The following is a 22390-nucleotide window of genomic DNA, read 5'->3' as shown; positions in this document are numbered from 1 at the left end:
AGACAAAATCCAATGAAGTTTAATTTCAGTAATTTTTGTTCTAAATTGATTCTTTAGGATCATAAGCGCTATAATTTATTTAATAATTTGAAATAATGAATAAAAAATGGAATTATTCAAAAAATATGAGGTAACATTCGAGTTTGAGTAAATATTGTAGTCCGTTAACGATTCATTCCACGGGGCGTTTTGAATAATTGCTAATATTTCTATTGAACCCTATATATAACAAAAAACGGAGTAATTCAGGACAGTGTTTAAAGAATTCTACAATGTAAAGAAAATTTCTATAATTGATTAAAGAGTTTTTTGCTTTTTATTGGTATTTTAAAAAGAATAAATTTATTTTTTTTATGTTCACGTCACAAAATGAATTTTTATTAGCGGTTTTAATTCAAACGACCTTCGAATTATAAGGAAAAGTGAAGGTTGATAAAATTAACTTGGCAATAAAACATATATTTAGAAACAAGGCGATAAGACCAATACGTCTAATTAAAAAAAATGTACAGGAAATTGAGATTTGTAACAAGGTCATACTTCTTTCCTGCTTATAGAAAAAAAGCCACTTATGATTGAGGAAGTTGAAAATATTTCTGAAGCTACAATTAATGAAATTGAACAATCATTTACTGTGGTATTTCTTTAAGGTGAACCCGAGAAAAAATATATATAAAAAAATACCAAGAACTAGATTAGTTAATAAACATAATAATTGAAATTAATAACTTCCAATTAAAAAAAAAGTATTAGACTTTTTGAATCATCTTTGAGTTTTAGATTTGTTAGTCCTGTCTACTCAAAGACAAGACAAGATAAGTTCCTTCTTTTTTTCCATAAATAAAATTTGCCCATTCTTTTTCATTTTTTACTATAGTTCATGCCATGTTTTTTTCCAATATCTCTTCTGATCTTGTTAGTTTTTTAAATAAATTAGTGCAATTGTGTTTTTAATAACATTAATCAAAAACATTGTTTATATAAACATTAAACAAGTATGTGTTTAAAAAAAGAGTAAACAGGAACAAAATTTAGGATGAAAACGTTTATACATGATGTGATTAACTGGAATAATAATTATTCGATTTTGTTGTTACAGACTATAATGGGTTCGTACGTCTTCTTGATCTTCTTCGCGTTACAATCTTTATTCCTACTTTTCATTTACAAAAAGGTTCCTGAAACGAAGAACAAGACTCTAGAAGAAATATCAGCGATCTTCAGACAACAGTCTTACCAATAGAGTGAATTTTGATCAGGTAAAACTGATGTATGTGACAGTACTTCGTGTATAGTTGGTGTATTGAATTTACCAATATCAGATCTGATTTAAAAATTAATGAAAGTGGATGGTTTTTATTTTCAAACATCCGACTAAGTTCGATGGTATCATCGAAATAAAGACATTATTCAGTATCGACAATTTTTTTGTTACTATGTCGACTTTCGAAATATTTTTTCAGTGAACGCTGGTTTTTGTATATGATAATACTCAACTATACTCCTCAAATAATAATTTGTTTGTATATAGACATTGTGACTGAAAATTGAAAAAAAATTAGGTATAGGTCTTTACAACGATTCTAATGGGTGATTGTAACAGTAGCGGTTAAAAAAATTTTCCTTTTACTACCAGGAATGGTACTGAAACGTTTGTTTGTCGTGGTGGAACGTTTTCAGTATATAAAAATTTGTAAATTTGGAATTTTCTCATGAAATCTCTTTACTGCTACAGATTCAACACATGACTGGTCTAGAATGATTTATTATAGATACTTAAAACGACTAGCAATGCCAACACTAATTTATGACAGACAGGTAAAATCATTGGAAAAACCTATACCAAAACAAAAATGTAGAAAGCCTCTCAGCAATTTACCAAAAGTATTTAACTAGTTTACTTTTGAAAAGACTGCATAACCAAAATACTTTCTTTATAGTTAAGTTAGTAAATAATAGTTTTTAAGTAGATGACTTTTCCTTACAAGTATATCCAGTGAGTAATATCTGAATCCTTATTTTCAATCTCTTATTGTTTAGCAATAAATTGTTTCACCAACTTCCCATTTATTGTTAAAAAATTGTCTATAATGCTCTCTAAATCACATATGGGCATTCAGAAGGTTCTTCGTTGTACATGAGGTCTTTCACCTCCACTAGTTGGTCAAAAGTATTCAGAGCCTCGTATTTCAACTAGTCTCACTGAATCTTCTACCTTCTACCTCAACTGATCATATGAGAAACTAGATGTAGGTTGCTGTCCAATCATTTTGGGTACTGATCAAATGGCATATGTATACGTTAACAATGAGTGTTTGGAGAACAGTGAGCTGGCGATTCTAAGCGCGCAATACTAAATAATGGAGTATACAAATTATGAAGGACAGGATTCTATATAATAAACACAGTAATCTTAATCTTAGATCGTCTGAGAGTGTTATGTACTAACACGTGCGAAGTTAAAACACTTGGCAAGCCTCATAGTTTGCCTAGTGACGTTAAAGAATCGAAATGAAAGTCTTTTCTAATGCCTTTAGTAATTTTAAGTGGGGTACGACAAGCGTTGACCACCCACAATCGAACTATAACTATATCACGTAATTATTTTTGTTTACTATTTAATTATGTAATTGTATGCACTTGAGAATACTCCAATTTCCATCTTACGTAATTTACCTTTCAAAAATCCACACTTCAAACATTGAAATTCCTTTTCAAGTATGCGAATCATAATAATACCTGTTAAAAGTAGGGTTATGTATGTCAAATCCAATAAGCCTGTTCTTCGAAATATACATCACTAACCTGGTCGGTGGTAATAACGTCATTAAACTTGGTGAGAAAATATATGACGATAGATAACCTCGTTGTACGGAGTGGTTATTTAATTTTAAATTTTTCGAGGCTTTTATCATAAAAATCGATTTGGATTAAATTGATTCTCAACAATTAAACGACTTTTGGTTTAATCTTTTGATATCAATTGTAGTGATTTTTAGTATATTAATTTTGGAAGTTAATAAATTTATATTTCTTCAGACACAGAAGTATCTCATTCAATTTTCGGTGGAGTATTTGACCTTGAGTCTGTTTCCTACAAAAATATTTTTCCTATAATAATCTCTGTTAGTTTAACGTGTAGCTACACGGAAAAAATTGCTGTTTTTGAAAAATTGATTCATTTCGACATAAATGAGTTAAATTGTAGTTTCCGTACATAAAAATTTTATTTAACTTCAACAGCTGTGCAGAAAAGTGAGGTAATAAACTTCTCGAAAAATGGCCGCGGCGAAGCATGCGCGTTGGAAATAAGTTTTAGAGAGAACGTTCACTATCATATTATAAGTTTAGATATTTTGATTCAATATTGGGAACGTAAATACATAAACAAATATAGAAGTTAACGTAGAAAAGTTAATAGAGAACTTTTAATGTTAAAAAAATGAAAATTGAAATTTGTTTTATAATTCATAAACTCGGGGATTCTACATAAGGTCAACTTATCTTTTTTATTTATTTATTGGTTGTTGTATGAATCCATTTAGGTGCACGAAACTGCTCACTGGGTATCACCATCTCGAAATACGACTATTTTCAATTGTACCACACATTTTCAAGTGTACATTAAAAAATTATTGTCTAATGTTTGTTTGAAGTTTTTGGATATAGATTCATCCCAAACAATGAACAAATTGAAATTTAAAAGCTGATTAATGATTGACTTTGTTCAATTAGAATCTTCAAATTTACAAAAATACTTACTTAATCCCTTCGTCTATGAGTCAATAGTACGAAAAAAAACTTTTTATGGTCATATTATTGAATATAATGGATTGGTTTTCAACGATATAGAGTTATGTACTTTAATAATGCTTAAATTGAAAAGTGGTACATAGAGAATAGTATTTCACTCAAATTAACAAGAAAAATAAGCAACACCCTGAATTAATTTAAGGGCTGTGCCCTAAAAATAAAAATTTGTAGTTCTAAAAGATGATTGTCTAGTCAGTTTATTCGAAAATTCAACGGTTTCAACCGAAAGCTGTTGTTCAAATTAACAGAAGCGACAATTTACTCAGGATACACTAAGAAAACAATCCTTAATAAAAATTTTCTTATTTCATAAAGCTATAATGTAATATTTAGAAATGTAGAATACAATTTAGATCAAGAGATTTTGTTGATTTCGATACTTTTATATGAAAAATTAAATATTTCATACAATTAGATTACATTTATACTAATGTTAGTTCAAGAAACGAATAGACAACTTTTTTCAGTGTATTCTGTTGTTATTTCTCAAAAATTTGATACACCAACAAATTGTCGCCTGTTTTTGATTAGTAGCTCTCTGGTTTATCAGTCTCGTCAACAAGTGCTTTTTTGTGAAAACTTTTTCTCTTTTTATTTTCAACCCTTGTTAAAAATTATGAATATTAGTCCTACATTTCGGAGAGTCCAGAGTTTTTTTTAGGAAATTTCCTGTTCTTTTTACAGATTTGATTTCAGATTTCAAATTTTTACATGCGATTCTGAATCGATTGACATCTTAACAATATTTTTACTTTTGTACTTTAAACGCATTTGTAGACTAGACTATATACGGTATTTTATTTTTTTACCCATAAAATTATAGTTCTTCCAATATCAATTGCAGATTACAGAAGCCCTTGCCGACAATTTTGTTTGATCTACCATAGGCGTAGATACCTCATTTTATAAATTTATTATTTTTTAAATACTTTTAAAAATGGCAAATAAAACGTAAATAGACGAGTAAAATGTAGGGAGTTTGGTTTAAACAGGGTACCAGACGTGAACTGAATCCTTTTTGTACTCGATTCGTTTTTTTCTGGAAAACGAAATTTCAAAGCAAAAACCATAATTGTATTCTGGATAATCTGCTACCTTTTGCTGTATTACTTCTAATGTCGCAGCCCAGTTCACCTTAAATAAACTATACATTATCCTGTACATAAAATCTTGGATAGCTTTGTCAACTGATTTCAGTTTTTCTTTACATGTTTCTCGGTTCTGTGTATGATCCATAGCAACCCCTTTATTACATCATCAGATTGTTGAATATTTTCCTTTTTCAAACTTTCGAATATATTTAAAATAATTGCTGTGTTTTTATATCTAAATTTCATTGTCTTCATTCGCCCATAATTAATTTATGAATTAAATTAATGTCACCAAGCAACGCCACTGCTGTCAATTTCAAAGAAATTGTGTACATACTACTTCCGACAGCTTCGGCCAATAGAAATGAATTTACGTTTACGATTCGATTGGTAAACAGTGGAGACGATAAGTCCACGTGGACTGACGGTTTGTTAGATGTTTACCGAATGTTATACGGGGAGTAAACATTATTTTTCATTTCTTAATTTATGGAATGATCGTTCCTCACATAACTGTCTTCAGGAATTGATACTGGAAGAACTATAGAAACTTCGGTGAAGATTGTTTTAGTTTTGGCTGCGATTGAGAAAATAATTTTTATAAAAAAAGATGCTGAGAGGCAGTACTAAGTGTTTGTTTAATAATTGTTATAAATAGATATTTGATAGGAAACTTTGTTGTTTTCTAAATATTTCAGATGCTCATTAGTTGTTAGAAAATAAAATAGTAGTTTGAGTGAAAGCAGCTTTTATACCTATTTATTGAAACATATATTTATTTCTGAATGATTTAGTTATTAAATTAGTAACAGGAAATTTGAATCTATGAATTCAGTATTAATAACAATTGAAAAGAAGAATATATCAATTTGATTTAAATTTATGCAAAAATGTAGACAACAATGATTCAAAAATAATGTCTTGGTACTAATTTAAATAATGAATGAATTTATTATCTATTTTAAAAAGACAAAGTAAATCTCGAAAAAAAAACTTTATATATATGTAAATAAGATACAACTCTACGGTTTAGTTTTGTGGAAATTTAATTTGGGTTGAAGGTCTTGAAATGAGTTCGTTTTACATACAGTACAACCAAATTTATAAAATCGACTTTGAAATTCACTTTAATTCTTAAAGAAATTTAAAAGTCAACGTATAGTATATAAAAGTGAACATTTTGAGGCCTAAAAGATAATTTTGAAAAGTTACTACAACAAAAATCAAAATTAAAACATCAAAATATGGATGAAAGAAGGAAAATGTGGAAAAAACAAAAATGAAGGTTTTTATTTATCGATTACAATAAAGCATATGACAAAATTAGCACAACAACTGATATGAAAAAATAAGAGAATTCCATTGTGCAATATTTTAGGAGGTAATTTTCAAAATGCAGTCATAACATTAAGCTAGGAAAAAAATCTCAAGTTTCCATTCTTCTTTTCAATTCCAGCATCTCAAATCCATTATCTTTATAATGAGTGGTCTGTGTTGTTATCGTGTTGTTTTTTGGTAAAGAAACAATAACAATCGAAAAAGAATCATAAACAATGAAAAATTATAATTAACCCTAAAAAAATAAAAGGTTAAATTCGTCAAAATAATAATAATTTATTTGTAATTAATCTGTCAATATTTAGAGTTTCCTTTACTCGAGCTTGTTTCTACCTCAAATTTTTATCTTATAAATACTCTATAGGATTAAAGTCCGGCCCATGCATTGGTCAATCCATAGTTCCTATTTCAACATTAGTATGTATTAGGATGAAGTTTTCGCAGATGAATCTGGCGTAGGGAACGACGTCATCCCCTCAAATTTCTTCAATGTTTCAGTTCGTCGTTAGTCACCCCGCTCTACTGTCAGTTTTAATGGAAACCGAGGTTTTTTCTTCAGTTGGAATGCTCGTCGAAACCATCCAGGAACTTTCTCGAAAAGCCACGTTATTTTCATACAGGGTGGAATTGTGGTGGATTATAGAATTATTCTCGGCCGTTTGGCTGGTGAATGGGTTACCTGCAACACTCGGGAGAAAAATGAACATTATTAAGAGCCAATTTTACAAGCTAGGGTAAAATTGGAGATTAAACTAGAGTTTAAACTATGGTTTTAACTCTGGATTAAGCCAAGAATAAACAAGATTCTGCCAGATGTCATAAATATAATCAAAGTGTTTCCGATATTAGTTTTAAAGTTGATTTGTTTAAGAAAATTGTATGAAAAATCGTGCAATTGCTATGAAGTATTACTTTTGGTTAAAAAAAAGTGATACGGTAACTTGGAAGGAGAAGGGAAAAAATTGGGAGGAGTTGGCAAACGAATTTAATGGTGAAAATAACTAAGACGGTGATGTTTTGGGTAGAACCACAAAAATAACGAATAACTTCTTGTTTTCTCGGCGTTTCGATAATGTTGATAATTTCTTCATCATCATCATCGTCGAAATCATCAAATATGAAATGTATCAATTTGGAAAAGTTTGGTTCGGATCCTCTGTTTCATGTTAAACTGAAGTTTAAACTAACCCCAGACCGCCGGTAATGTTTAAACCAGAGATTATCAGTAAACGCTATAAAACGTGAAAAAACCGGTATCTGTAGTTTAAACCGACGTTTGAGGTTTCTTCACTTGTAAAATAGGGAGGAGGAGAAATTTTGTAGCAACTTTTCAAAAAAAAAAAACGTTATTTCATGATAAAAAACATATTTTTTCTTTAACTGAATAAACTGATCTTACATATCACTTTTATTCATTGTTATGTACTATTTTTTTTAAATGAAAAATTATAACAGTTGTTCGGTTTGAGGAAACGTGTGTTTTCATATCGATTTCGTATTTTTTTTCTGCGTTAGTCCATATTTATTTATTTGTTTTTGTAAATTTTCGTTAAATTGATAATTTCTAATTGAAGAGTTCATTGAATTAAACAGGTGTTATCTCTTAGCTAAACAGCGTTAACAAAAACATGTTTTGTTCAAGGTTGACGTAAATAATCGATACAGGGGCATGAAAAATTAATGATGACATACTAGTTGAACTTTATTAATTGTTCAAAATAATTTTGTGATACTGATAAACTTTTCGTCATATAAAATTTTGAATATACTATGGCCACCAAACAATGATATTTGAATGAAAAAATATTGACGCGTCACGTTTCTTTGTGGCATCAAAACATTTATTTTTGTAAAAAGTACAAACATCAGCTACATTTAGAGATATTATTGCTTAATATAAAATAAATTCTCATGATTTTGGTGAATATTTGGTTTCTGGAAAGTTTTTTCAAGTCTCTGCTAGCATTTCCGGACTCCGTATCCCTTAATAGCACAAGGAAATATCAGTCCACTCAAAACTGCTGGAAACAGATCCTGATGACATTATGTAAGTTCATTTTTGTTATTTTCCGATTCGTGAATTTTGGACAACGTTTACAAATCATTTCCAGGCGAGTTATTCCTAGTCATTCAGTTTTTCATCGAGGCTCTTTTCCTTTATCAATTGCCTTGTTTGTAAACCTCTAAATATGAATTGTTACCTCGCTGAGTTTGAGGAATTTTTCTTCAAATCTTCAATTCTTCCAACAAATCTACTGTCATCTTTAGGTTAAGCTTTTGAAAAAGGTCGAACTTTATGTGCAACAAGATAGAAGAATGTCATCAGGGTTCACTAAAAGATCATTTAAAACTTTTTCATGATCTGAAATGAGTGATTTGCATTTAAACCACACTATTTTTGTATAGTGATTTGTTTTGCCTCTACTATCCCATTCGCGAATGAAATATCAAAATTTTATCTAACCAATCTGTAGTTCAAGCAAAAATTATTTACCGTATTAAAATTTCTCAAGAAGAATCCTCATATTTTCGAAAGTCTTTTTTGTTTCCGCTATGCACCAACAATGATTTCAAACTAGTTTTTAATTTAATAAATGTAGATTAAATCACCTACTTAAGGTGATGTCGAAAATATAAAATTTTTGGTAATTATCTAGATTAGGTTACACCCCTCCGATTTCGTTAAAATTTTAGTATGTTATAGAGAAGAGTATGCTGAAAAATTTGATGTATACATGTAGGGCGCGGAAATCATCCCTTCACATAGTTTTTCAATTATGAAGTTCCAGAAAAAGAAAAATAATTCGTATGCCTAACCTAACCTAACCTAACCACTAATTTTAACTAAGAATATTGATAGAATATCAATCAATATTGATAAATTTACTAACGATAGTCGTATGTAAACTAACTAGACTAAATTCTCTGCAAATTTTATGATACATCATTAAGTAATGAAGACAAGCGAAGCTAAACTGTGATGTATAAATTATTTTTCTATTTCTGGAACTTCATAATTGAAAAACTATGTGAAGGGATGATTTCCGCGCCCTACATGTATACATCAAATTTTTCAGCGTACTTTTCTTTATAACATACTAAAATTTTAACGAAATCGGAAGGGTGTAACCTAATTTATATAATTACCAAATTTTTATATCAAGAGAAAGTAAATTCCTGTCGTTTCTAGACACCAGAAGTTCAACATGTTGTTTGGACCGATTCAATTCACATTGACGGTTCATAAATTAGGTCACTACTTTCAAATATCTTATCGAACTGATTTAGAACAAGCTCCGGAGTAGAATCCTGACTTTCTGATTATTTGGAGACTTTGATATATGGCACTCTGTTGGCCGGAGATAAATTTGGATACTGGACTTGTTTGGACTTGTGTTTGAGTCTAATCTAATCAAATAGCAGTCTTAAACAGGTTACACGACATTTAAGTTAGATTTATAAACTCTTACGTTCGCGCTCGCGCTCTTGTTCGCTTTACATTCGTGTTCGCGTTGGAAAAATATTTTTCGTAGAAGAAAAGTTTTGGCATTTATAACCTAACCTAACGACATCGACAATTCATAGTACTCCCAGTAGATGGGGCCAGGAAAATTGGATTTCACCCAGCGTGAACTTGAACACGAGCGCGGTCGTTTCTTAGTCAGTTTATGTTGAACGCGAACGAAAAATTTATAAATTGACGGTTATGTGGAACGCAGGATTTATTTTAATTCCTCAAAGGATATCCATTATAGTCTAAATAACACTATTCAATTCATAAAATGAGATGTTCAAGTTAATTATGTAATATGTAGCTGCCACAAATAAACAAAAATAGTGTTGGCGAATGTGTATATTTAGTTGATAAGTGTATTGATTTCAGGTCTACCTGAACTGAAACTTTGTTTTAAAATAGTAAAAATTTACTTATTACGCCCTTTATATTCATTATATCTATGTTTCAATTGAAGAAGAGAAATTGGTGTAAGAAATTGAAGAAATTTGTAAATATAATTAAGGTATGTTCACACAGGACCGTGCCGTATCGAAATCAGTATCACAGTTATTTTAAATGTATTTTCCTAGAATTTCAAGTGTTGTTTGACATTTTTTTCTCTTCATACCCAAACACGATTATAACTAAATATTTTTTTGAGTAAATTGTGATTCTGAAATTAATTTTCAAAAACGATTAAATGAGACTAACATTTTTTTGTTATAAACTTGTACATATATATAGAGACGTGCTCTAGAATAGAATCTCTTATTTGATAAGTTAATATATTATGTAGTTTTGATTTTGCCAAATTTTTATTTTAGATGATATATGTAAATAATTTTTTCGTTTTATGATGTAGATAATTATTTTTGTAATTAAAAAAAATACAACAGGCATTGTTCATGTAATTTATGTTTTGTACGAAAACAGACACACACAAAGCAATTATTTAAACTAGTCGAAAATATTGTAAGAATCCAATAATATATGGCAAATAATATTTCTTGCTGTTTTAGTAGAATTGATTTGGAAAAAAAGTGACTGTATTTATTTATTGAATAAAAATAATAATTTTGAAAATTTGTGCTTTATTCGTATCCCATTTAGACCGAGCTGGATGGAAAACGTCCACGCAACAACAACAATTCGAACCTTTCCCTGTGACGGGAAAAAAGTTTCACATTTTATCTTTGTTAATGTCACTTTCTATGAATATTTTATGTTATATTTCTTCCCGTGGATGCACTTAGTCGCCAATCTGGTGTTATTTCAGCACTACCACACGTTCTAAACACTTTATTAGCCATTTCTGTTTTGTATGCTACCTATTCATCAATTTACCTTTCAGCAACCGTTGATGACTTCCAGCTACCATGTTTCTTAAGTGTCAAGTGTCCTCCAGATTCAACTAGAAGTATAGCAGACGATTTTCGAAATTGATGACCTGTATATGAGTTAGCATTTTCTTAATGAAAAAAATTAGCCACTGTTTCAGGAAATTTCAAAAACTGGTTTGTTTTTACCGGCCATCTGATTAAACATATTTTTTAGTAACTACAAATCTCCTATTTACATAATTCTTTGTGTCCTCAAGTTAATAACGTTCCCGAATCTTCAATATCATCTAATTTTTCTAGCTGATTTCACAAATTCGACAAGCTCCTGAAATCCCAAATACAACCTTGACCATTAAATAAACTTCATTAGGATCATTATTTGAAAAATCAGTAATTCGTGTACTCATAAACATCGCAGATATCTTAAGCTTGTAACCTTCTCCATTTTGTTTAAGAAATTCAATTAGTTTGGAATAGTTTGAAATATCTATATCATTATTGGATCGTAATATACTTTTTTAGACGACGCCATCTGAAAGTTGTTCGTTCTGTATTCATTTACATACTGAAAGTTGCGTTTTGAGTGTTCCATGTAGTGAAAGTGACAGTTTCGTACTCCAAAACATTTTAAGGACGCTCTGGAGTAGACAACTTAAATGTTGACAGTTGACAGTTTCACTTCGATGATTTTGCATAACCTTAAATTTTTAATTTTCTGAAATTATTTGTTTTATCCGAAGTTTTGTCTAAATTAATGAATAAAGTCTGGAAACGTTCTACATTCTCGATTATTAAAAGTACTCTCGCAATAAAACAACAGTCCTTGGCATACAAATAACTATTGATGGCTTTTATTTTGGTGCCAAAACAACTTCTCTAACAAAGAACTGCTTGTTTTTATCATCTTCCATTCTATCAATCTTGAATACGCGGTTTCGGGACTTTTCCGGGATTCAGCTGACAATAATTTTTCTGGCTACTTCGACTAATTCCGGTGGAGTCGAAGGAAATTAGAAATCGGACATTTTTTACTTTATAGTATTGAAAATAACTTCTAAACAACCACTAAGTTCACAATTTTTAAATCAAATGTCAAAATTAAACTATGAAACGTCTGATGAAAATTGTTCTCCTGCAAGTGAAAATTTAAGGTTAGGAAACAAAAAAAAAAATCGCTGGGGGCTAAATCTGTTGAATACTGTTTGTGGTCAACCAATTCAGAGTGCCATTTGTGAATTGTAACCTCCGAAGAGTAACATGGTGCATTATCCTGATGGAAAAAGACTTTATTTTCCTTCAAACGCGGTCACTTTTTGCAATTTCCCTCTTTACGTTATCCAGCAATGATGCGTAATATTCTCCTTTTATTGTTTTACCTTTATGAAGATAATCGATGAACATAATCCCATGACTATCTAAAAGAACGGTCGCCATTACATTTCCTGTCGATTAAACAGTTTTCGCTTTTTTCAGAGCAGGTTCCCTCACTGTATTTTCGTTTCAGGGCTATTGGTGGATCTAAGCTTCAATCAATATATGGCAAAAATATTTTTTTGATACACCCATAACTTCTTCTATTTCTCTAACTTTTATGTGTCGGTTAACCAGTATCATTGGCTGAACTGTCTTGATGTTATTGCAGTTTCTGACTGCTCTGTACGCTGCCTCCGTACGCAGTGTCTAACTCCTTTTTCATTTAGTAGGTGTAGTGCATTTCCACGACTGAAATTTTAGTAATAATCTTCCAACGCATACGCAAATATAAATACCAATTTATATTGATTAGGTGCTGACATCTTCAGGTTGATATCGGAATCTTTTCAGTCTACGAAACGATGTCTACACTATAATTTATCATATGAGGATGGTTCCAGAAGTACCGGGCCAAACAAAGAAATAATATTTTTATTTTTCAACGAAATATCTTTTTAGTTCCATACACTTTTCCCAGCGACGTTTAATAAGATCGATACACTTTGATGATAAGAATGCATTGTCTTTATCAAACAACATTCTCTTCTTAGTCAAATCCGGCCGTTTTTGCTTGATTTCTTTGCTCAAACGTTCCAATAAGTTCGCGTAATTCTCGCTGTTGATAGATCTTTCGTTTTCAGAAGAGTCGATGAAAATTATCCCACGCGCATTCCAAAAAATCGACGCCATGACCTTGCCTGCAGATGGAACGATCTTTGGAGCCGGTTCGCCGGGTCTCCCTTTTCAGTCCATTGTTGATTGATTGTTCTTTTGTTTTAGATGTGAAGTGATGAACCCACTCGATGGAAACATCTTCACGGTGCTGTTTTTGTTCCATTGTGAGCAAACGAGGCATCCCTCTTGCGCACAGCTTTCTCGTGTCCAAATTTTCAGTTAATATGCGATTTTTTGAAATACCGACTATGTCTTCAAGCTCTCGCACTTCCAGACGAGGATCATCCAGTATCGCTTTGTAGATTTTCTTCAACATTTCTGGAGTCGTCACCTCATTTGGTCGACCTCTCTGATGATGGTCTTCGTAGGTCCTACGACTTCGTTTAAGCTCTGCTACCCAATATTTTACTTGTGATAACGAAGAAGCAGTCTCATCCAAAGTAGAATCTAGCTCAGCTTTTATATATATGACCAATGTTTTCCTTGTTCCATTATTATATAGATTGTGTACTTTTAACTCTAGGTCAGGCCAGGTATTTCTGGAAGCTTCCTTGTATATACAATTTAATCGACATTTTTATCTCATTAAAACCCAATTACCTATTTTTTTAACAGAATAACTTCATAATACTATGTTTTCAACATATGTATCTCCGAAAAACTGAATTTTAATAATGTGAGCTCAGAAAATCCAAAATTTTAAATGTATGAGAATAATTTTTTCATAAGACTGAAAAGAGAAAAGCCAAAGTTTGATCATATACGAGAGGAAGCCAATTTTTGTTCAAACTGAACTTCGAAAAGACAATTTTTAATCAAATTCCACCTTGAGAGATACCTAAATTTAGTTCGAGTTGTCTAGAGTATTCAAAATAAAAATGTAAACGTTATGAAATAATAGTTTATCCACATCCATATTACCTCTGCATACGTCCGAAAAGGGCATACCAAAAGGAATGCGACTTATACATGAAAAATCACCTGACAGAGAAAACTACACAACAACGCGTCCAAAAGGAAAAGTGTGACAAGATTTAGAGCTACAAGTATTTATCCGATGAATTGCACCAGACAGAAGAACCCACGACCATTCAAAACGTTACTGAATTATTAGCAATTGATAGACTAGCACCTGGCCAAGCCAAATGGAGTTAACCCACCATCAACAAAGAGACCACCAACAAATGCTAGCACAGTTGATTTTCCAGCTCCTTTCTCATCAGTGAAAAGTGTTTCACCATCATCTGGTCCAGTATATTCACCAATCACAGGCACATCACTTCAAGTTGATTAGCAGTTTCTAGTCTTGATGTTGTGTAGAAACTAATTAAGTTACCAGAGAAAACTAATACCCACAATACGATTCAATGTCACAAATAACAAATATTTCTATCAATAAAAGAAAACCTAAGAGAAAAAGAAAATAAGAAGAAGGAAACAATCTGCCCACCCAAAGAAGAAAATAGGGGAAAGAGAAAAAGTATTACTAAGGACAAGTGCCAAGGAAACAAAATGCAGAATGCGACTGAAAAATTAAAGAGGATGTTTCTTCAATAAAAAAAATAAGACATACCTCTGTATCAGACCTGGGTACCGATAATTTATATCAAGATGATGATTTAGATTATGCTGACGATGCAGGAAAGGTATGCTTTACTTGCGGAAATAATAAGTTTTAATACCTTAGTACCTCATGTGGTTTGTGAACGCAGATTGTTCTGTGTGGGAGTCTGACAAGGGTTATGTTTGTTATTTGTGTTAAATTTTTGTATGACCTTCAATGCCAATCTCAATTACCCTTACCTCAGTACAATGGAAGTTTTTTTGTACTTTTATAATTCCCAACGATGATTATTCGTGTGATAGTTACTGATCTCAAATGTTAACAGACAATACATTATTTGAAAAAGGTGTCAAAACCCCTAAATGTTTTCACCGCAAGCTACCACTGGACTAGATATTTGAAACTAGATGTTGAAGAAAATTCCAAATGTTTGTGAAACATTTGATCAAAATTGGCATGCTTCTTGTAAATTCTTGAGACATACTAACATTTGATGATATAAATAAAATTTAATAGCAATAAACTTTGACTATAAAATAATTGACGTATTATGTATACAAAAGTGCTTGTTCTTTTAGTAAGCAGCATTATAATAAAAGTATTAAAAATATTTCACGGAATTGCCTATAAAAAGAACATAAATAACAAAAAAGAATCAAAAGAAATGATAATTTACCAAATAAATCGCGTGCTTTGTTGTAATTCGACTGTTGACATGCGAGGTAAACCAGCATAGACATAACAAAGTATTAGATCATTAGAATGAAGAAAATCGAAGTTTATGGCTCCTCTTCATTTAAAAATTATTTATAACATTGCAATAGAACGCAAACTAAAATAAAAGTACTCAAACTTAAACGTAAATTTAGCTTGCTTCTAGCGCAATGGATTTAACATACAGTGTAAGTCATTAAAGTTGAAAACCCACAGGTCATATCCCAAGTTATTAAATTATTCATAATTATTAATAAATAGTTAAACGGCGAGCTTTGATCCGCCTTAGAAGCAGAGAACGAGCAGGTTTTAGATCTTATTGAGTTCAATTTTTCATTAGGATAATAAATATAAACAAAAAAAATAAAGGACCTATTTAAATGATTATTTTTTGACCAGATATATTGGTTCATCTGGAATAATTTCATAACTCCTTTAGACAACAAGGTTTTCCACTCAAATCAACCTCTTTTGCGACAGGCTCTAGCAATTTTTCTTTACGATGGTTGCTACTAAAGTTTTGAGACATGGCAACACTGAAGTGAATACGTCAAATCTGACACTACCATCATGAAGTTTGACATTTTTAATGGGGAACGTAATCAGAACGAGTTGTCAAACGAATGCTATTTGAGTCGTTTACAGATACTTGAAACATTCATTTTGGTCAAAAAATGGAATTGAGTGTTGTGCGATGATTTTCGATGTAGATTTAACCAACAGCAGTCGTCCGATCAATTTGCTTCGACTTTTGGTGATGAAGCACCAACTCGAACCATAGTTTTTCGATGGTTTTCCGAATTCAATCGTGGTCGCATTTCGCTACAGGATGAACTTCGTGAAAGTCGTCCACGAGGGCAACGAATGTGTCAAAGCTGACATCGCCATCAAACAGATGAAGTTGTTGTGCCAGAAAACATAGATACTGTGCGTAAACTGATATTGCAACTTCATCAAGTGACATACCGAGATATTGAGGCATTAATTCAACTTGCATCATTGAATATTTCACAAAAAGATTTGTTAGCATTGGACCTCGCATTATTAGACAAAAAAATTGCTGTCGATTGGTACAAGGAAATGGTGAACAAATTCAATCGCAGTGCTTCAAATAACGTCAATAAGATCGTGACAGGCGACGAATCTATACATGTGAACAAATCCAACAAAAGTTTATCGGGCTCGAAGCATTTCGAAGCGAATAATCGCTTATTTTTTAATTTTTAATAAAAATTCCGTTTACTGAATATAGTATTATATTATTTTAACAGTGTAAACATTGATTTTTTTCTCTGTCACACGTCGAAGTAACCAACAATCGAAAAACACGACAAATTTTGTGATAACATCCCCTAATAAGTCATTCTTGGGGGTGGTATCAGGAGGTTGACGGCGGTGGTTTATCGTCGGTTTGTTCCTTTAATCAGTAACTCTCGATCGCTCATGTTGTATATACATAATATTCAGTACGAGACATTTCCTGAGTTAGTGTTTCGAATGTTTTATATAAATATAGTAAATGAAAGACGTAAGTTTCGATAATTTAATGAGAATCAACAGAAATATTTTTTTTATTGAAATAAATTTGTTTAAACCCAATTTCGAGATATATTTTTATATATTATATATAACAACTCAACTTTATTATATTACTTTCAAAAAAATGTAACCGAGTTAAAATTATTTTGAGGTTAGGAATATTAGTTTTGCTATTCGTTTGAAATAACCTAAAAAAATGTATCAGTTTTCTCAATCATATAAATATATTTATATGTAGATTCAAATTTTGTAATATTTTCACTAATTTCTTTAACTTTTTCCAACTTTTATAAGTTTTTCTTAATAAATCGTACTAATTCTAGGTTTATTTTGATGAAAAATCAGTCCATCTATTTCGGTTTTTATCAAAGTACGACTTGATATTGACAATTTGAATAATTAGATATTATAGCAACCTGCAGAAATCTGTTTCAACCACAAACAATAATTTTTCATGGTTGTTAAATTTCAAAAATATGTAACAACAATCAATTACGAGGATTGCTACTTGAGTTTTTAAATAGACAAATTAAAACAAATACTTATAATTGGATGTGGCTTTATTGTTTTCCAAAATATTTTCCACTTTTGGATGCGATTGAATCAATTTCCATTCCGATTGAGGTACCTCCAAAGTATGTGATTTAAACGCACCGACCTCTTCTTCAAATGTAGAAAAAAGTTGACCTCGCATTTTATTTTTAATCTGCGGAAATAAGAAGAAATCATTGGGTACCAAATAACGGCAAATGACCCAACAATTCAAAGTTTTGACTGTTCAAAAGCTCGCATTGTCGATTCTTCTTCTGCGATTGATTTTCGAACACTTTTGGCAAACAAATGCTGGTGTATCATTTAGAATTGACTGTTTTAAGTTGCTCTAAGGGAACGGTGACACCACATGAGCCTTTTTTGAGCGATTGTCAAAATATGTAGTATCCAACGCGAACAAATCTTTTAGTCAGCCAAACATTCATACATTATCTTTATGTGCAGAATTTCATGAGAATTTTCGAAAATTTAACCAATTCCTAAAGAAAATTTGGAAAATGCAAGTAATATTTCAACAGTTTTGGATTTTCCTGGAAATCTCAAGCAATTTCTTAACATGTTCGCTAGTTTTTAAGAAATTTGAAGAATTTCTAAGCAATTTTGGATGTTTTCGTGCACAATTTTTTGAGAATTTTGGAACATTCAATCAATTTCTAAAGAAATTTGGAAGATTCAAGCAATCTTTCAACATTTTTGCTAGAAATTTCTAAGCAATTTTGGATCTTTGAGTGCAGAATTTTTGAAAATTTAAGAAATTTCTAACAAAATTTGGAAGATCTAAGCAATCTTTCAACATTTTTGCTAGTTTTTAAAAAATTTGAAGAATTTCTAAGCAATTTTGGATGTTTTCGTGCACAATTTTTTGAGAATTTTGGTACATTCAATCAATTTCTAAAGAAATTTGGAAGATTAAAGCAATCTTTCAACATTTTTGCTAGAAATTTCTAAGCAATTTTGGATCTTTGAGTGCAGAATTTTTGAAAATTCAAGAAATTTCTAACAAAATTTGGAAGATCTAAGCAATCTTTCAACATTTTTGCTAGTTTTTAGAAAATTTGAGAAATTTCTAAGCAATTTTGGATGTTTTCGTGCACAATTTTTTGAGAATTTTGGAACATTCAAGAGATTTCTAACGAAATTTGAAAGATTAAAGCAATCTTTCAACATTTTTGCTAGTTTTTAAAAAATTTGAGAAATTTCTAAGCAATTTTGGATCTTTTTGTGCAGAATTTTTTTAAGAATTTTAGCAAATTCCAGAAATTTCTAACGAAATTTGGAAAATTCACACAATCTTTCAACATTTTTGCTAGTTTTCAGAAAATTTGAGAAATTTCTAAGCAATTTTGGATCTTTTTGTGCTGAATTTTTTTAAGAATTTTAGCAAATTCCAGAAATTTCTAACGAAATTTGGAAAATTCACACAATCTTTCAACATTTTTGCTAGTTTTCAGAAAATTTGAGAAATTTCTAAGCAGTTTTGGATCTTTTTGTGCTGAATTTTTTTAAGAATTTTAGCAAATTCCAGAAATTTCTAACGAAATTTGGAAAATTCACACAATCTTTCAACATTTTTGCTAGTTTTCAGAAAATTTGAGAAATTTCTAAGCAGTTTTGGATCTTTTTGTGCAGAATTTTTTTAAGAATTTTAGCAAATTCCAGAAATTTCTAACGAAATTTGGAAAATTCACACAATCTTTCAACATTTTTGCTAGTTTTCAGAAAATTTGAGAAATTTCTAAGCAATTTTGGATCTTTTTGTGCTGAATTTTTTGATAATTCAAGCAATCTTTCAATATTTCTGCTAGTTTTTAGAAAATGTATGCAAATGGAACTAATGCCCAAGTATGCCTCAATCTCACAGTATGTCACTGGACTTTAAATTTATAGAATAGAGTTTGAAATTTTACTTATATTGTTTAAATATTTTTTGTCATTGACAGCATTCTCGTTTCTATGTTTGTGAACCATTTCTAAAAATCACTTTTTCTTGTATTCGCATCCGTTTAAAATTTTTTGAAATCTAAAATTGAATATATGGTTTTTAACATTTCATAGCTCGTTAATACAGTTTTATTTTTTCATCGTATTGATAACCTCTTAATCTATTTTCTAAATACTGAGTTGTTTGTCCTATGTAAATATCATCACAATCATTAGAAGGTTCTTGATATATAATGTCGCTTCTTTCATTTTTGAGTGTTTAAGATTTTAGTATTGTTTAGTTCAGAAAATTCGATAATTGTTGGGAAAGCTCTTGTACATATGGTAAGGAAGAATTCCTTAAGTTTTGGTAATCAATTATTGACGTGTTTCTTGATTGATTTATAGAATATTTTTCTTGAATATACCCAAATCCATGGCAAAATTTTTGCAAGGGAAAAATTTAGAAACGAAAGATGTTCAAAATGCAGTGCGACAATTTTTTGCGTCTAAGCCCAAAGAATGGTTCTACCAAAAAAAGTTTGCTAACGTTGGTCTAAACATAAGATAGAATACCATAGAAGCTATTCTTCGAATATTAAAGATTTCATTTTGTATGATTATATAATAACCAAAATGTATCATTAGAAACCTATATTATCTATGAGACACCCTCTATATTTTTTGTGGTAATATCTGGTAACTTTGAAACACAACTAAAGTACACAATTAGAACTAATTTTTTTGTATCACCCTTAAAAATATTCTGTTTGTCAATATTCGTATTTCCCTTATTTATTTTTATCACTTTCATCGGATACATTCCTTTGCTTACCAAGCGAATGGACAATAACTGTAGCAAGATTTCAAATAATTTATTCTTCAAATTTATGAAATTTCGTTTCCAGTATGAGCGATCAACGGAAAAGACAAAGGACTGAATCTATGATTAAGCTCAGCAACCAGATGAAAGAGTCGAAGCTTTATTTCGAAGAAGCCAACAGTCACATCAAAGCGAGGAATCTTTCTAGAGCAATCGATTCATATAATAAAGTGAGTAAAACTAGATATTATATAATTACAAATGCAATATAATATTAATTGATCATTACATTTAGTATAATTCAATATCTTTCTTAGACGACGCCATATGAAAGTTGTTCGTTCTGTATTCATTTACACACCGAAAGTTGCGTTTTGAGTGTTCCGTGTAGTGAAATTGACAGTTCCGTACTGCAAAACACTTTCGGTACGTTCTAGAGTAGACAACTTAAATGTTGACAGTTGACAGTTTCATTTCGATGATTTTGCATAACGTTTAATTTTGAATTTTCTGAAATTATTTGTTTTATCCGTAGTTTTGTCTAAATTAATGAATAACATTATATTGTTCAATAAATAAAATGTTTATAATTCTCTATTATTCATTTTCTTTTCTCAGTGTAAGTGAAAAAGTTTTGGATACTATTTTTTCATACTGTACTGTAAAATCGACTTTAAAGTACTAATTTGAGCCCGGAAAATGGCACTTTACGATATCTTTGTACTTTACAGTACTCTTAAGTTCTCCCAATCCCGTTGGAAATAATTATAAATCAAAAATATACTGTTACTAAAAAAATGTATTATAGGAATTAGTAGATGTAGCTCTTTAATTTCAATAATGCTGGAAGATGTGTGATTTTGGTTTAACACTTGTACAAAATTTTCATTCAAATATCATTCTTGCTATTTTCTTTTTTTTTTTCTCGACGGATTCTTCCACATATTTTTCAGCCACTGATGAAACCTTCCATCCACCGTGCCGTTTTAATTGATATCAGTCGCAGTGTTGGCCAACAGCGTTGACGAAGTCCTTCTGGTGTACTTTTCTAGATGTTCAACAGTGTGTATTCCAGCTCTTTGACCTAAGCATTTTACTTGTCTGTAGCCTAACAAATTTTTAAATTTTCTGTACACACCCAATTATTGCACCGCGTTGCTGTTGATCACAGTAAAAACCCGTCGAACATGTGTAATTGTGTAATTAATACGAACCACTAACTGAAAACCAGTAACCTCTACATCATCTACTGCTAAAGTATGAATGTCTTCCCTTCAACAACCTTCGGCAATGCCAGTTAATGCGATAAATATTTCAATTTCTTTGTTAGCACCTTCGACTGGTTTTCGTAGTAGTCTACACTTTGTTTTTTTTTTAAATTTTGACATTCTCATTAATCATTACCATTTGACCATCGATTAATTAGACCATAATGAAGAGCTATTTGATGTTTTTGACTGAAAATTTAAGGTTTGAAAAGAATGATTCTAAAAAGCAACTGTTCTTACCATATCCAGCAATTTTATTTGGTTTATTTTTACCACTTTCCGATGATAATAACATGAAAATGTGGAAAAACCAATCAATGTAGAATCCTCGAGAGAAAGAAATTGGGAGAAGTTGGCCTTTTTGAAAGTGTGGCAGTGAAGAAACCTCTTCAAAGACGTAGAAATAAAATAAAGAAGTCGCAGTGGGCTAAAGAACATAAAAATTGGACGCATGAAAAGTGGGAGAGAGTTTTATGGAGTAAGGAGTCAAAGTTTGAGCTCTGGATCTGTTTGTATGCAGATCAAAAGAAGAATAGATGTTAGATACACGTGTAAACTACCGTGAAACACGGCGGAGACTCGGTTTAAGAAAATTTTTGAAGAAAGGGCGACTGGTGAACTGATAAAAATTGAAGGGATTTTGAACAAAGAAGACTTTGTATCCATTGAAAGAAGATGTAGTACGTTTTGGCGAAAAATTTATCTTCAGGCATAACAACGATCCCAAGTATTCCTCGAATATTTGAAAAAATTAGAATAGAAATGATTTGACCGTCACAGTTGT

The 22390-nt window shown here is 30.8% G+C and overlaps 1 protein-coding gene and 1 long non-coding RNA gene across 7 annotated transcripts in view; one reads left to right on the top strand and one right to left on the bottom strand.

Moving 5' to 3' along the window:
• The window catches only part of LOC130896848 (solute carrier family 2, facilitated glucose transporter member 1-like), a 97759-nt gene extending 90570 nt beyond the window's left edge, over positions 1-7189 (top strand). For all 6 annotated transcript variants that reach the window (XM_057805189.1, XM_057805188.1, XM_057805191.1 and 3 more), the window contains one exon: positions 1100-7189. In XM_057805189.1, the coding sequence (XP_057661172.1) occupies positions 1100-1243 (144 nt within the window). In that variant the 3' untranslated portion in view covers positions 1244-7189. The remainder of the gene's footprint in view (positions 1-1099) is intronic.
• LOC130896850 (uncharacterized) lies at positions 342-1358 on the bottom strand. Its single transcript, XR_009059621.1, has 2 exons — positions 1238-1358; positions 342-1178 (listed from the first exon to the last, which is right to left on the bottom strand). It is a non-coding gene; the product is annotated as an uncharacterized LOC130896850 (long non-coding RNA).
• Positions 7190-22390: the final 15201 nt, after the last annotated feature.

Source organism: Diorhabda carinulata, chromosome 7 (assembly GCF_026250575.1).
Source record: "Diorhabda carinulata isolate Delta chromosome 7, icDioCari1.1, whole genome shotgun sequence".
In the NCBI taxonomy this organism is placed as follows: domain Eukaryota; kingdom Metazoa; phylum Arthropoda; class Insecta; order Coleoptera; family Chrysomelidae; genus Diorhabda; species Diorhabda carinulata.
The sequence above is the reverse complement of the archived record's forward strand: the minus strand, read 5'-3'. Positions and strand labels throughout refer to the sequence as shown.